The following is a 15,695-nucleotide window of genomic DNA, read 5'->3' as shown; positions in this document are numbered from 1 at the left end:
TTTTGATATAGTTGAACTGCATTTTCATTGTAATTCATAACATCACTTTCTCAATTTATTCATTGTGAAGGATCTTGTAAGCTGGATGATAAGTGTTGATTCAGCAAAGACCAAAAGTACATGACCCCCACTGAAGTTAGCGGGACGTGCGTAATAAACCAAGTTTTTCAGAAGTGGCTGGTGATTTTGAGGGCTTTATTTTTTGGGACTTCAACTTCATGTGTCTTGAAAGAGCCTATTTTTTGGGAAAGCACTGCCACATGCTCTTTCAAAACAAAATTAAAAGCCTTTTGAAACCCGTCAATTAAAACACTCATTATTAGCCATTATGGCCTAATTTTTAATTCGGTTTTACTGAAGTCCATCCTGAAGTATGTTGTTGAATCGTGAATGAAACGCATTCTCCAAGTCATTTGAAAAGTCTGGAAGATACACGAGACAAAACGTCAGTTCTCATTTTTTTTATGTCCTAATTGATTTAGTACCCTGCAGTGGACAGAGTTCAGTGCAGTGCCAAGTGTGATATTCATGGACGATCTTTCCTAATGAGCTTATGGTTAATTGCAGTCACAGCTAACCATTCCTCCTGGAGTTGAACACATCTTGTTAGCATTTGGGTTGGTTCAGGGCACTGCTGGCTATGTTAACTATTGACCGTGTTTACACAAAATCATAGGCAGTGTAGTTCCAACCCTGGCGTAACTAACGCTACTGAAATACATTTCTTCTTGCCTGTCTGGAGAGGTTATGACCATGTTTTAAACCTGGTACCTAAAACATGGTATGTCAACACAGCTGGGATGTGCTTTCTTGTGTCCATGAAGAGCAGAAGCAGCTGTGCTGGAAAACAGGTGGATCCAAAGCATGGTTATTTTTGCAGTAGTGATAAAGCCGATCAGACTCATCATTATGTCACTCGTAACGTGCTTTATTAATTTATGGCAAACTCTAGTAAACCTAACAAAAATTGCTTTCTTACATGAGCTGTATTCACATGTGTAAATGTCAGTGTGGTGTAGGAGATCAACACCATATTCAGTGCATGCAGATTGTATATGCTTTTTTAAAAAATAACAACTCACTAATTAAAAAAAAAAAAGCCACCCACCAAGCTTAATAGGACATGCATTAAGTTATTGGGTTTTTTTCACTGAAATGCCAATCATTTTTCAAATATTAACTGGAATAGTTGAAAGATGAGGCCAACTTGTGTTACTGAATTGTTCTTTTCTGAATTTACTTTCATAGATGGCTATGGTGGTCATGACCATCTTTCTCCAGATATTTATGAAGAATCAGAAACAGATCCTGGCACAGAGGATATTTCTACTCGAATATTTGTTGCACTTTTTGACTACGATCCGCTGACAATGTCCCCAAATCCTGATGCTGCAGAAGAAGAGCTGCCGTTTAAAGAAGGACAGATCATTAAGGTGGGATCTGAAAACAAAGGAAATGAAGGACACAGTTTTACAAACAGGCTCTCCTTTGCTCCCCGTGGAGAAAGCAACTTGTGTGGCTAAAGTCCAAGGGGTTTTTTTCCTCCAGAGGTTCAGGCTGTAAATCTCACTGGATCTGGAATCTAATATCTAGTGCTAATGGCTTAAAAATAATGAAGCAATGGGCAAAAATCTCAAAGTTGCTATAGATAGGGCCAGACTCAATTAGAGATTTAGGTGCTAAGACCAAAATTGTGACTCTGAAGCCCCCCATGTCCATTGCCACAAACCCTGCAGGAAAAACTGCTTCAGAGAGGATGTCTTTCCTGCAGAGGTACCGCTGAAGGGCTTAGTGTGGTACCTTCATACGTACCAGAGCTGCTGCATTTTATTTAAATGTTGAACACTCCTAGCTACTGTACGCTTAATTAAGGTCCAAAATTTAGGTATTTCTCTTCCAGAGCCATCCTATTCTGAAACTGGGAAAACCACTCCCTGTGCTGACTGGTTTAAAATACACAAGCTGCCTTCAACAGGGTGCAGAAGACAAATCAGCCCCATTTCACGTGACAGGGATGGTGTTGGGCTCTGTCAATGTTTTTAGCCAGCCCTCCATCCCGGCTTGCCTCATCCTATGATTGTGCAGCTGCAAGGCAGATTTGTTGAGTTTGCTGATCTGATTTTAAAGAGCTAGCAGATTTTTTTGTTGAATCAGCAAACGTAAGCATCTCCTCCTGCAGCCTTGTATCTTATTGATCTGGTGCAAAATAGGCAGAAGTGAGAGAGGCGAAAGGAACAGCTGCTGGGTAGTCCAAGGGTAACTAGATTTGAGTAAGAGCTGAAACAGAACCTGAAAAAATAGACTCATTTGTTACACTACCCATTTCAAAGATAAAAATGTAACTTAAGCTATTAAAATACTGACTGCCTTCCACTGTGTTCAATCAGATCCTAACACAGATATGTGTATCCTAAATCACAATTTTTTTTAGTGTTAAATACTTTGTTAGATATTTTGCTTACCTCCTTACATGACAGAAGATTTATGCCAAAAATATGGAACCTGTTTAAGTGTTTCTTCACAAATATGTACCTGTTTGGCACTGAAAAGTCTAGAGAGATCCCACATCAGATATTTGTTCTCAGTGATGTTGATTTTATATTTGGAACCATGGTGACTACTATGTCATCTGCTGCTTTGAATTTCTCATCAAATTGTTGAGAAGATGGCTTAGTTCGCACTTTCAAAATGCTTTTCCTACGTCACCTGAGCAGCGGCGTGGCGGAGGGTCAGTTCCACCACGAGCTGTATGAAGTCTGTCCCGTACACGTGTTACGGTCACACGTGCTCTACTGTGTGACGTAGTAGTGGTGCCAGGTAAATCATGGATATTTAGTGATTAAAACTGAAAAACGTTCCTGCTCTAGAAAGTTGAGGCCGTTCAACGGTCATTTTTAATGAACCCTGATTTGAACTGAAGGGATTGGTTTGGGGTTTTTTGTTTGTTTTTAAAGAAAAGAAAAACGACTGAGCCTAAACAAGGAGCAGTCTAAACTCAGTCATCAGTTTGGCCTTAAGAACGTCATTTTTGTTCAGTACAGTCCTCGATCTAGGCCTTTGTATCATTAGTAGCCTTTATGAATTGACTGCATTTTTAGAATTTAAGAGAAATTTTGGATTTACCTGTTCTCACTGATGAGAATTCATGCTATTTTTATACCTTAATTCATGTTTCCCAGAAAGACAATAGCAGAGCTTAAGTAAGTACATATATCAAGGAAATGATCAAAATGCCTAATACCTAATATACAAGTTTTTCTAGTCCAAGTAACCACTCTTGGCACAGTTTTGCAAATGCTTGATTTTGAGCGTAGTTCAGATGGCACCAAAGATGGTGCTCTGTGAATACTTCCACAAACATGAGTGTAAACCATTAAGTATACTTGTGGCTCAGCACAGGGAGAAACCGATGACTTTTAACGGTGTCTCTCACTTTTTGTACTTTTCACTGCTAACAGAAAAGGTCCAAATTCTGCTTATGTATCTGCAGTCATAATTCAAATTAACGTAACAATTCCAGTTTTGTAACATAAGTCAGAGTAGTCAAAACCTAATACAATTCCCCATCCAAACTGTAGTCATCTGTCTATGCTTTAGTAACCATCTAGCCTGATTAAAGTTCCTAAATGCTCAAACCTTTCTTGACCAACATTATCGCTCTTTGAATAACAGGTTTATGGGGACAAAGATGCTGATGGATTCTATCGTGGAGAAACCTGTACAAGAATCGGCCTTATCCCATGCAATATGGTCTCTGAGATCCAAGCAGACGATGAGGAGATGATGGATCAGCTTCTAAAACAAGGCTTTCTTCCTTTGAACACACCAGTTGAGAAAATTGGTAAGGAAAAATATATACGCTTCACTTCTCCTCACTTTTGGGTGCTATTAACTTGGCTGGATCTGCTTTGCCTTTTGTTTTTACTATATGCAGATGCATCTAAATTTTACAGCAATTTACTACACCATGGGATACATTCTGTGTCAGTATCTGGATGACTTTATTCAACTAGTATTTAATCTTGGTCACATCTTTTGCTGCAAATGGGGACTTGTATCTTCACCACTCCACACATTACTTCCTTTTCTTATTTAAAAAGAAAAAAAAAAAAAAACCCAAAGGGTTTTGTCACCTGAAAGATTTCTAGACACAGAACATGATCCCTGTGCTTTGGAGTGTGCTGTGCTGAGGTGCTTTGTGATACGCTCACTGCTGCAAAGCATAAAAAGAATCACTTATTTGTTGTTATTTTTACTCTTCTACATTTTCCTACTTTACCAATAATTTAAAGGGATGGTGGCAAAGGGTTATGTGTAACCTCACTGGGGAGAGCACTATATATTACGAGATTTTATGAATATTGCAGTAACAAACCCTTTAAAAAGCAGAGTTTGGCCAAACAATTCTGTGTTGTGAACCACTTGTGTTTCATCATCGGTTCAATGTTGTACACAGATATGCAATGCAAGTATCTTAACTTAGATTTCTTTCTAAAAATAAATTTCATACAACTTTCTCAATATGTTTTAAAATTTTCCACATAATTCAGAGGGTATAAAGGGCTGGGATTGGTTCAGTCCTGTTTAAAAGTGAACTGTAAAAGTGGTTGCTAAAAAACCCAAAGAAATCTTGCACAATTGTTTTCTTAGATTGAATAAAACCTTATCGCTTCCAAAATTGTATTAGTAAATGTGAGACAAATTTTTTTGTTGTTGTTTTTTTTTTCTAAGGTGTTGAGATATTTCAGAATTCTGCATTGTCCATGAAAGGGAAGGATGATTTCAGTTCTTAAATTCTTAATTGAGTTCTTAATTCAAATCTGTGTATTTATTTACCTATGCCACATAAATGCCACAAATGCTCCCACCCACGTGCACTGGTAAAGCCACCTGCTCCTCTAGCTACGGCACGCACCCCTACGCCCCTACACCCACTTTGGTGGGACAGAGCTGGGCCGGGCACGCAGCGGGGCCCGCAGACGCGCCCCAATAGCCGGGCTGCCGACAGCATTACTCCGCACAAGCAGTGCTTTCGGCACGGGTCGGCATCGCTTGAGGTCTGTCAGAGCAAGGCACCTGCCCTGCCTTAGGGGCACCTGTAACACAACTGGGGGCCTGAGGGGATTAAGAAGGGTCGAAATACATCTCTGCTTCCAGCAAGGAGGTCACACGTGGGGATGGAAAGTATCTGCCTAAACAGCTGCGATGGAAACTGCTCTAAGTAGTCCTGCTCAGTGCTCTCAGTCCTTATCAAAGTCAGCAAGTTGTTGATAAGGACCGCTTGTGAAAATGAAGCCACTAACCTACACAGCTCCCCAGAATGTGAATATTTTGGCTGTCTAGGGGTCATATTTTGCAAATATAATTGGATTTTTTTTTGTTGTTGTGCTCATCTGGCAGTGTCTCCCAAAATAGCTGAGAAATCAGAAAGTCTTTATCTTGGAAAGAGGGAGAGGCACTTTGTGACAGAAATGTTGCCCTGCCTTGCATTTGTAAGCAATTCTTTTTATTCCGGGATGTTTCCGAGCAAGCTGTTAGCAACCTACCCCCAGCAGTTCACCTTTAAATATTTTAGCACTTCAAAAGCGTCATGTACTTTCTCTTTAATACGGATTTAAATTGTTAGCCGTTTAAAAAAACAAAAACCAACAAAAGCTCCTGCTTATGCATTTGGAAAGAATAGTTAGTTTGGCTTAATCTTAAACTAAATACATATTCTGAATAGCAGAGATCCACGTGCTCAGACCCTCACTGCCACGGAGGCTGCCCACGTGGATTTTTAGCAGAAGCAGGCTCCAGTCTGATTCCAGTCTGTCTCGTATCGTTACTCATCTTTTTAATGTCATATCAGACACTTTACATGCTGTGTTCGTATGACCATCTTTTTCTTAATCCTTTGCCCACATGAAATCCTTAAAAACAGAACTTTGAACAGCTTCATATCTTTTCTTCTTTTATTTGTATGCATTCCTTTCCTGAAGTCAACTGTGACCGTTTCAAAGAGAGCACACGCTCTGTACACCGCAGATCCAGAAAGTCTAAAAGAGGTCTGTGCTAAGAACCAATAATTTGATTCAAGCTGTAAATTAGCTGAAATGATTTGAGCTGTCTAGATTTATTATTTTTTTTTAATGCCTTTGAACTTTTGGAAGCCAGAAGTTGGAAAATGCTGTCGCGTAGCCATTACACGTAGGGTCCCTTGGGATTCTTTCCTTGGTCGTAGAGGGGCCCTTGACCTTGAGCAGTGGGCAGTGTCTTTGCCCCGGAGAAGTACTTCAAAATGGACTCTGAGACAGTCATTTCGGTGCGGGTTGATCCAGGCTTTGGGGAATCAGGGGGTTCGGGTCCCGCGTCTGTTACGGTCCGTGCCCTCACTGTGGATCTCTCCTTGTGTCCTGTGTAAATCCCTTGCGTTGGTAGCTGGGGAAATAAACTCCAAACCACCCACTGCAAAAGTAAGTGATCTCCTCTGACTGAAAGCTTCGGCAGCAGCCGTTGGGTGATGTGACAGCTGCGAGGGTACGCTGCACGGTATTTGCTCTGTTAGCCCAACCTCTAACGCCCACCCTCCTGCCCAACCGGCCGTAGGGGGCCTCCCACGCCCAGGCTTCCTTTGCCACGCCGCATACCGCTCGGCAGACCCGCCCTCGGTGCCTGGCTGGAGGTAGCACTCACAAGCATGTTTCTCTTGCTACAGCAACCATCCGCAAGAATCATGCTAATACCATTCGAATTTCAAACGAAGCCCATTTTGGACTTCTCCGTACACGTTTACTATCAGTCAAGAAACATTTCATGCGGTTCCTGGAAAGTACAAATTTTACTCTTTTCCTTCTGTTCCCCACAAAGGAAACTTGTAAAATTAAACAGTACTTGAGAATGTGTTTTTGTAGTCAGAGTCTTGAAACTATTGCAAAGCGCTTCCATAAGGGGCAGCCTCTCTTGCTGTGGGACAGCCGGGAGCGGCCGTTTCTCCTCCCAGTCTCCCAGGAGAAAGCTGAAGGATAATCCCAGGCACAAAGTTCCTTGTGACTAGGAGAGGGGGAAGGGAATAGGCAGTAAATGTGGAATTTGGAATAAAATGACGCAAAGAAGAATTTTGAATGTTTGGCTTTGGAATGTATACCCTGGTAACCTCCGATTTTTACAACCAAGAATGGCTGAAAATTTTGGCACATTAGTTTGGCGGATAAATACTGTTCAGAGGATTCAGTGGCTTAGAATAAAGAGGGCAAGCCAACTAATAAAAAATTATTTATGACACGTATGTGCTGTTTTGAAACCTTTATCCAGGGTAATAGAATTGGTAATCTGTGACCTTTTACCGCTGTGCTAGAGAACTATCAGCATGGTCACTGCGCTGTTGTGGAAATGACGTGGGGAAAAATTGCACCTTGTTTTTCTTTTCAAAATAACTTTGATAGCTTTCCTTCCCTTGCTCTCCTTGTGATCGGAACAGAAAGAAACCGACGGAGCGGCAGGCAACATTCCGTGGCTACAAGGAGGATGGTGGCACTGTACGATTACGACCCAAGAGAGAGTTCTCCTAACGTTGATGTAGAGGTAGGGACATAACTGCTTACGGTGTTTACCGTTGATGGAGCCGTAATTTAGTTAAAAGGTATTAACAAGCACCATTATACATTTAGAGTGGGTGTGCAAAAAAAAAAAAAAAAAAAAAAAAAAGTTCAGCATTACAAACCCTGGTCAAGTGTTTTTGGGCAGGTGTATATGGCAAGCTTATGACTTCTGTACAAGTAGATTTATGGTTGTTCTTCAAAGAAAATCCAGGAATATCCTTTGTAGGATTTATTTAATATGGCTCAGTACATTATAGAGTCAGTTATGGATATATGGTTGTGCAATATATGTGTATATGTATCTATATAACAAAAGTCTATAAGGAAAAAGGCATGGAGTTATAAATAGTAGGGAATTATAATTTTCCGCCTACTGTTCTCAAATTTCCTTTGTACGTTTCCACATAAGAGCATGATTATTTTTGAGACGCGTCCTAGCTCATGCCGACAGGGAAGGCTGCTGTCACCCCTCGGTAACCTACCTTGCAATTCCTCCAAAAACCAACCCTCCTTTGCAACCCGAACGGCAGAGCACAGTAGGACAGCATTCATGACATATTGTATTTCAGGCTCTTGACTGAGGCATCTGAGCTTTCATGAGTGTGCGTTGCCTGTAATCTTTTTTTTATAACAATGTGAGGATAACTTAAACAACAGCTGAGCATTAGCTCGATCCTCATTTCAAAAACCCTTAGCTGGATTGTCATTAGGGGTTCATCTTCCATCTGCCCACACGCAGTCTCCCATCTCTCTGTGTTTGCCGTCAGCAACAATGGAATCACTTTTTGCGTTGTCTTTGGTGTTACATGGCCAGTCCCTCAATCAAGAGTTGATGCAAGTTTCATTTATATATGTGCTGTGGTAAGAAGGTCAGGGTACACTCAAGGCTCTAAAAAAAGATACCAGGAGCTTCCTCAATTAGCCTTTTTTTTTTTTTTTTTTTTTTTTTTTTTGGATTGGTGAATTGTAGAACAATTTGGAATTTTTTTCAAGAAGACAGTGAATTCTGGTATTTGTGGGACTCGGTGCTTTAAAACTCAGCCAGAGTGGTCTTATATTTCTCACTGAACCAAATCTGGTTCTAAATTATGGTGTTACAAAGCAGTTTGGGCAACAAATCAAATAAATTGTACCGATATAGTGCAGATGCTTTATTTGTTCTCTTTCCCATGGCCAAAGGATATTAAAAAAAATAAGTTAAAAAAGATCCCAAACCTGATTAAATTACACTTAAACCACAGGTGATTAAAAAGAGCCCAGTACACTGCAGATCAGACTGAAGATGCCTGCTAGGGAGCCTTTATTGGCCGGAATCCAGCGTAGCGCCGCAATTCCAGTTCAGGAACTCGGTGTTTCAGGAAGAGCGGTTGCGGCTGTTCCTGTACCCGCGCGTCCCGGCACTCAGCTCCGTGCACAGCGTGGCCCTGAGCCGGGTGCCTCCCCTCCGTGTCGTTCCCCCCTCACATGAAGACTGACTTTAAGGAACCTTTGAAGTCACGTAGTTCAAAGCTTCGAAGGTTGTTCAGGTTCACGGCTTTGCGCAGAGGAGTTCTGAGGATCTCCAAGGTCTGGTTGCACTCAGCTCGTTTGTCGCAGGTAGTCCTGCAGGTGTCTAGGACCTAGCGGGAGAGGCGCCCGATTTAGCAAGGTAAAAAAAGAAAAAAATTAAAAAAAAAAAAGTTTTACTCTTGAAGTTCAATTCAGTTTCACCAACTGTGTCGTAAAATAAAGGGAAAATTTTATAATGGATTTGCTAATAAGAAAGAAAATGTTAACCTTTGCCTAACAAACGTGCGCTGCCATGTGTTACTTCTCCTGCAGGCTGAGCTGACGTTCTGCACGGGGGACATTATCACCGTCTTTGGTGAAATCGATGAAGATGGATTTTACTATGTAAGTCAGCTTCTGGTCGCTCACTTCAAACTGCTACAAACTGCTGGAGTGATCTTCGCCAGCATGAGTTAATAAATGACAGCCTGGGGGCGGGATTTCAGGTCACAGTTCCAGCTCGGTGTGTTAGAATCATGGAATCATTTAGGTTGGAAAAAGATCTTTAAGCTCATCCAGTCCAACCATTAACCTACATTACCAAGTCCACCACTAAACCAATTAAGGGGAGAGTAGCAATTTCATGTTTCCTGGCTTGGTGGCTGGATTATTTTTAATGAAAGTAAAAACTAGGAATCATTAAGGTTGGAAAGGCCCTCTAAGATCATCAGCCCAACCATCAACCCAACACCCCCATGCCCACTAAACCATGTCCCCAAGTGCCACATCTGCCCGTTTTCTGAACCCCTCCAGGGATGGGGACTCCCCCACCTCTCCGGGCAGCCTGTTCCAATGCTTGACCACCCTTTCCATGAAGAAATTTCTCCTAATATCCAATCTAAACCTCCCCTGGCGCAGCTTGAGCCCATTCCCTCTTGTGCTTTCGCTAGCTACTTGGGAGAAGCTCCTTGGCTGTTGCGGGAATAGCCGCGATCCTACCGCAGCAAAAGCGCCGACCCCAAGGGCATGCCTGGAAGCACGGCCGCCGTGGGGCTGGCACCACCGCTCCCGCGCTGCTCCTGGCAGCCTGAGGCCGCAGCCGGCCCCGGGAAGCGCGAGCCGGGAGCGGGACCTGAGCCGCTCCCGCAGCAGGAGGAGCCCGTAGGGCACCGAAGCCGGGTGGCTCTTGCCCCCGCGGCCCCTGGTTTTAGGAAGTGGCGTTCATGCCGCTCCCAGCTGCCTCTGGCGTTTTAGAAGTAATCTTTGCCTCATTTGGCTTGCTGCAAAATGTGTGTTTTGATCCTGTGTGTATCTGTGCGAATGTGTGACTGACTTCTAACGGGTAAGGTGTTTCATGTGGGAGAAAAACCTAGAGCGAGCCTGTCCCTACAGTAAAGGGTTGTTTGGTTAAACCAACGAAATGGTCCAGTAGTCCTTTAACTGGCCATCCTACCTCGTCATGCCGCTGAGAGTTTAATCACGGGAGCCAACGTCCCCGCGTTGCTTGCCCAGCCCAACTGTGCTCAAGCTGATGGTAGCTGCCAACCTGCACCCCGACCTCGCGTTTTCCATTTCCCCGGTGTCTTGGCCGTAGAGAACGGCCCCGGCTGCCTCTTTCAGATGCGTTTTAGCAGCGGCCCCCGTTGAGACCCAAAGGAGTAACGTGCTCGCTCGGAAGCGCCCTTAGGGCGTGCAGCCCGGCAGCACGCACAGCTGTGGTGCTGCAGCCCCAAGGACCCCAGTCTAGAAAGCGCCTGGGAATGCAGGTCCCGCTTCCCCCGTGCGTGGCGAGCCGCGGGCCGCGGCTGCTCTCGGTTACACACCCGACTCTTGTGATCCTCAAAAGCGCGTAAGCTCCTCAAGTCCCACATGACCTTGGATGGGTACTTCCTCTTCCTCACCAGCTTTGAAATAGTCAAAAGCATCTCCTCACCTTCTTGGGAACCTGTTTGCTTTAATTAAAACATTCGCCGACCTTTTCATCGTGTTGCAGGGTGAACTTAACGGACAAAAGGGGCTGGTTCCTTCCAACTTCCTCGAAGAAGTGCCTGATGATGTTGAAGTCTACCTATCCGACGCACCCTCGCGATATGTTCACGATACACCGATGCGTACAAAAGCAAAAAGGGTAAGCAACCGAATAAGAAAAACTTAAATTTTTATTTTCCATTCCATTCTGTCTCGTCTATAATTCAGACATTACTTTTACCATTTTAAATCCACCTGCCCATTTAAAATTAACTTTCAAATATAGAAAATGAAACATAAGGGAAAAAAAACGACTTGGCTTAGCTTTCCACTAGCTCGTTATGTTTGTAAATGAAAGAAACTAAATTTACCATGTGATCGCAGTCATTGCAGTACCTTCAGTTATACTTTGAGTGTAAACAGCTTTTCCCTGCTGGAAGTAGTTACTCCCTAATGCCGCCAAACGCCCCTTACTACACGCAGTAGGTAGATGAAAGAGAAAGGTCTCGCGGAGGAAGGACTGGTACCGCCTGCCCTTAAATGCAGCTTGCCAAAGCAGCTGACTGACAGCGCCCATCTGCTCGCCCTTAAGCCTTCCTGTTCCAACCGGCGCTAGGTCATTGCCCAGACACTTCTCTTTTGTGAAAGACTAATCGTGTTTAGAGTATCTCATTTTTGGTTTTGTTTCATCACTGCAATACTTTTCTATATTATATATTTTATATATATTTTTATTTCTTTGCTCATCTGCTTGGAAACAGAAGAAGAGTGTTCATTTCACACCTTAATAAGGCAATGTAGCCTTCACGTAAGTGAGCAACTGAAGATACCAGTAGAGATTTCAATTAAAGCTACCTGGCTATCTAATGCAAGTCTTGAAACTTAATTGTGGGGGAAAAAAAGCAAAAGAAAAGAAAAAAAGAAAAGAAATATGTCTCCAAACTCCTTGGCCACAGAAGAATAGGCTGTATGCTTTTACTGCACCCAATCAAGTCAATTTAGTGTTTTTAGGAGACAAATCCTTTACAAAGGAATCCTCAGAAATACGTCAATCAGACCTCGCTTTATGAAGGTCAACGTTTGGAACATATTTCTTCATGAGCTAAATGTCTACGTTTACATAGAAAGGAGTTCGATGTCTAACCGCCCTACAAACTAAAGCTGCATATTGCATTGTTAGCCAACCTGGGAAGTAAAAATTCCAAGCTCCCGTGTCAAGAGAAAAGCACAACACCCCCGACCCTTAACGAACGTACAAACGAAGCGCAAGCTGCTACGTACCGTAGTTTACGAGGGTATAGTTGGTTTTGAAGCTCGTTACGCTCAAATACAGCTACGCAAATTGTCTGCCTTAAAATGCGGTTTCTGTGATCGATTATACCCCAGTTTGCCTAAGACCAACCATTCAACAATTCTGAAAAAAAAAAAAAATCCCTTGGTACGCTACGATTCGCTCGGCTTCTCCTAGCGAGTGCGCGTTTGAAATACTCGCAGCTGTTTGGTTTACCAATGCAATAGATGTCTCAGCGTGACACATGCAGCTCCCGGAATGGATGCATTAGACTAAAGACATGGTATCTTCAGGTGTACGTTGGGGTGCTTTACCGAGTTGGGTTTTTTTTTTTACATTAGAATTAGACCTTGATTTAAAATCAAAGTAGGCTTGAAGCCCCTTTGCTTAACTCACTGTTGCACAAGCCAGTACAGTGCTGATGTTTTAACTCGAACTACGAGAGAACAGGGGTCCCTACGGCCTGGATTCTACTATGAAAATATCATCTTAATTGATAGCAGCACATTTTGCCAGCCGGGCGCTGTAATTAGGATAGGCTGAGTATAAGTAGTTTTAGCATTTTCATTCAAGCGCTTTTGATGATTGAGGAAAAAAAAAAAAAAATAGCTGTTTAAAATATTTAGGAATGCTGTCATCTAACTATGGTATGAGTATCCACCATCATTCAGCAACCTCATAGCTGCAGCACACACATCAAGCAGTCAGGGTCTTTAAGCTTTCTTTGATTGCGATTAAGGTTCATTTTAGCTTTTTCTTTTTCCTTTGTTTTGGTTTGGTTGTTTTTGTTTTTTTTTTTTAAGCCCGTGTGCCATCTTCTCAAATATGTACATAAAGTTTGCTAGCCAATTTTAAAGAAAAGGCATTTAAAAGGACAGTAAACCCACAAATTATCATGTAGCGTTTTAAGTAATTTCTTCTGAAAAAGGTTTGGCTTCTCTAGCTTGCTAATCTGTAGTAATTAACACATTTATTTTTCTTAAATCTCTAGCTAAAAGTATCTCTCTTAATTTTTGTACTGAGTACTGAAATGCAAAACCAAAACCAGTTTTGTGGCTTATGCGGCCAGAACTATGGCAAAACAACCGTATCGAATGCTTTCTTTAAAAAAGTACAACCGAAACAGGGCTCTGCTGGAGCGTTTTCTGTTGTCTATACTTCTTTTTCCTCAAAATTTACATCTTTTCCATAAGCCCATACAGTATTTTAAGCCACAAAGCAGAAAGGAACCAGCCCTTTTGTTTAAGTGGGTAATGGGACAAGTGATGTTACCAACTTTCTTGATGATAACAGCTTTTAAGCCTTCAAACATTCAATAAATTATAACAATGTACCTAATAGGTTCCTCCTGAGAATACAGGTACCTCACGGAGAGCACCATCCCCCACAGTTCATCTCCATTCTGGGTCACCTACGTCACCTATGGGTTCTGGTAGTCCCGGGAGAGGCAGGGAAATGTCCTCGAAAAAGAAAAAGGGGCTGCTTTCCAAAGGCAAGAAACTGCTGAAAAAGCTTGGTGCAGTGAAATGATTCATGTACTCCTGGACAACTTGTAAAGCTTCCAGTCTGTGTATTTTTTTTTTTTTTTAAATCGTCAAAACTAGGGCTTTCATGACTATGCAGTACTTTACCAAACCTTTGCGTTTTTAACTCTGACACCAACAGAATCATGTGAATTGCTTAATCAAAACAGCAAGAAAAAAGGAAGTGGATTAGTTGTTGCAAATATTTTTTTCTTTAAAAAAAAAAAAATTTAAAAAATGTTGTGGGATTAAGACCAGAAGAACATGGTTTGATTTGAAGTCAACTCAACACCTGCAACTCCATTGGATAAATCTCAGCCTTTGGTCTCCCTTAACCACGAGCGGGGGGAAGAAAACCCCGTTCATTGATTCCTGGTTCAGAGATCACCCCACTGTGTCTGGTCTTTATCATAACCAAAAATGGTCTTGAAACTCCTAGTTTAATCAGCCTTGATGTTTTGCCTTATTAATGCACAATGATTTGTACTGTCTAATAAATATACAGCGTATACTTTGTATGTACTGTGCATTCAACTGTCTTCATCTGCCCTAAAACATGGTAATTTAAGATCAAGTACTATGTTACTGACTCCATTCAATGTCTGATGTAACTCCTGGGAGTTTGGAAGTGCTGTGCAAAATGCTTTCTTTTGGGGTTTTTGCTGCTTTTTTTCTTTCTTTTTTTTTTTTTTTTTTTAAACCCAACCCCCTTGTATCGCTTTCTTTTGTCAACATCGTCACTAAACTCAAATCAGATACAGTGGAAGGTATTCAGAGACTCACCCAGCTTCAACCGTACAGCCTCCAGTTTTGGAGTTCCTGGGTCACTGTTCTAAATTACTAGAGGCGGGGGGGGGGGGGGAAAAATCAAAACAGAAAGTCCACAACAAAAAAGCCTTTACTCCCCAACTCTTTTCCTGCGGAGCTCCAGTCCTAAGTTACCGGGCATTTCATATTGCTGATGTCAGATTCAAGATAAAGCGCATGTCTAAAGTAAAAAGTGAAAACCTGTGTTACGTACGCAAGCCGCAGCCAGTAAAAAGGCCGCAGCAGGTGAGAACCAAACCTTAATTGCAATATTGGCATCTCAAGAAAAACAATCTTACACAGTGATGGCAGTCATTGGCTGTTACTATTTTGTAATTCCTGTCCATTTGTAAATTGTTTTTACTGTTTATACATACTTTTCAGACTGCCTTTCTTTTTGTAATTTATGGAAGGTTTATAAATGAATGATCAATGCTTCCCCATTGTGTCTTCAGATAATGATGTAAATTACTGTAAGATACCGTGTGCTAGATTATAACATTTAATTAAAGAAAATAGCCGGCCTAAATTTGTGGTAAAGTACCGTGTGGGTGTGTGCATGTGTACAACTGTTGTGTATTATATTTTCTATAAATAAATCATTTGATATTTTGTAGAGTGCAGTATGTTTCATGAATCTGCTGTATCAGCTGCTTGACCACAGCGTCAGCCTTCCCTCCCTTTCTAAAGGATTAGGCAGGATGGCGAGAGCCACGCCCAGGGAGCCATCATCAAGGGTGCGGTAACGGCACGAGCGCCACGCTCAAACGCCGCAGCCACCGCTTCCCCGCCTTCCGCCGCTGACGGAGGAAGGGGCTGCACTCACCGCTCTTCTGCTGACCTCAAGCGACAGGAACCGGATCGAACGCCCGTCACAGGTATGGTCAGCGGTACGTAACCAGGAAGAAACGCAAAGTGCTAAGTAGTGAATAGGGGAAGCTACCGCTGCACGACAGCGGAAAGACCAAAATATTTGCCAAAAGCCCCTACGCCTCTCGTTACAAATTTCACATGCAGGAAGCTGGTACCATTCTCTCA

General features: G+C 42.3%; 1 protein-coding gene across 7 annotated transcripts in view; it reads left to right on the top strand.

The window, feature by feature from the left end:
• Positions 1-13,857, top strand: part of RIMBP2 (RIMS binding protein 2) — a 57,729-nt gene extending 43,872 nt beyond the window's left edge. For 3 of the 7 annotated variants that reach the window (XM_075718374.1, XM_075718377.1, XM_075718375.1), the window contains 6 exons: positions 1,249-1,433; positions 3,673-3,841; positions 7,460-7,563; positions 9,402-9,473; positions 11,062-11,196; positions 13,669-13,857. In XM_075718374.1, coding sequence (XP_075574489.1) covers positions 1,249-1,433; positions 3,673-3,841; positions 7,460-7,563; positions 9,402-9,473; positions 11,062-11,196; positions 13,669-13,857 — 854 coding nt within the window. Of the gene's footprint in view, positions 1-1,248; positions 1,434-3,672; positions 3,842-7,459; positions 7,564-9,401; positions 9,474-11,061; positions 11,197-11,797; positions 11,825-13,668 lie in introns of those variants that run through there. The other 4 variants (XM_075718380.1, XM_075718378.1, XM_075718376.1 and 1 more) reach the window with 2 other exon arrangements.
• Positions 13,858-15,695: the final 1,838 nt, after the last annotated feature.

This window comes from Pelecanus crispus, chromosome 11 (assembly GCF_030463565.1).
Source record: "Pelecanus crispus isolate bPelCri1 chromosome 11, bPelCri1.pri, whole genome shotgun sequence".
NCBI classification, from domain to species: Eukaryota; Metazoa; Chordata; class Aves; order Pelecaniformes; family Pelecanidae; genus Pelecanus; species Pelecanus crispus.
The sequence above is the reverse complement of the archived record's forward strand: the minus strand, read 5'-3'. Positions and strand labels throughout refer to the sequence as shown.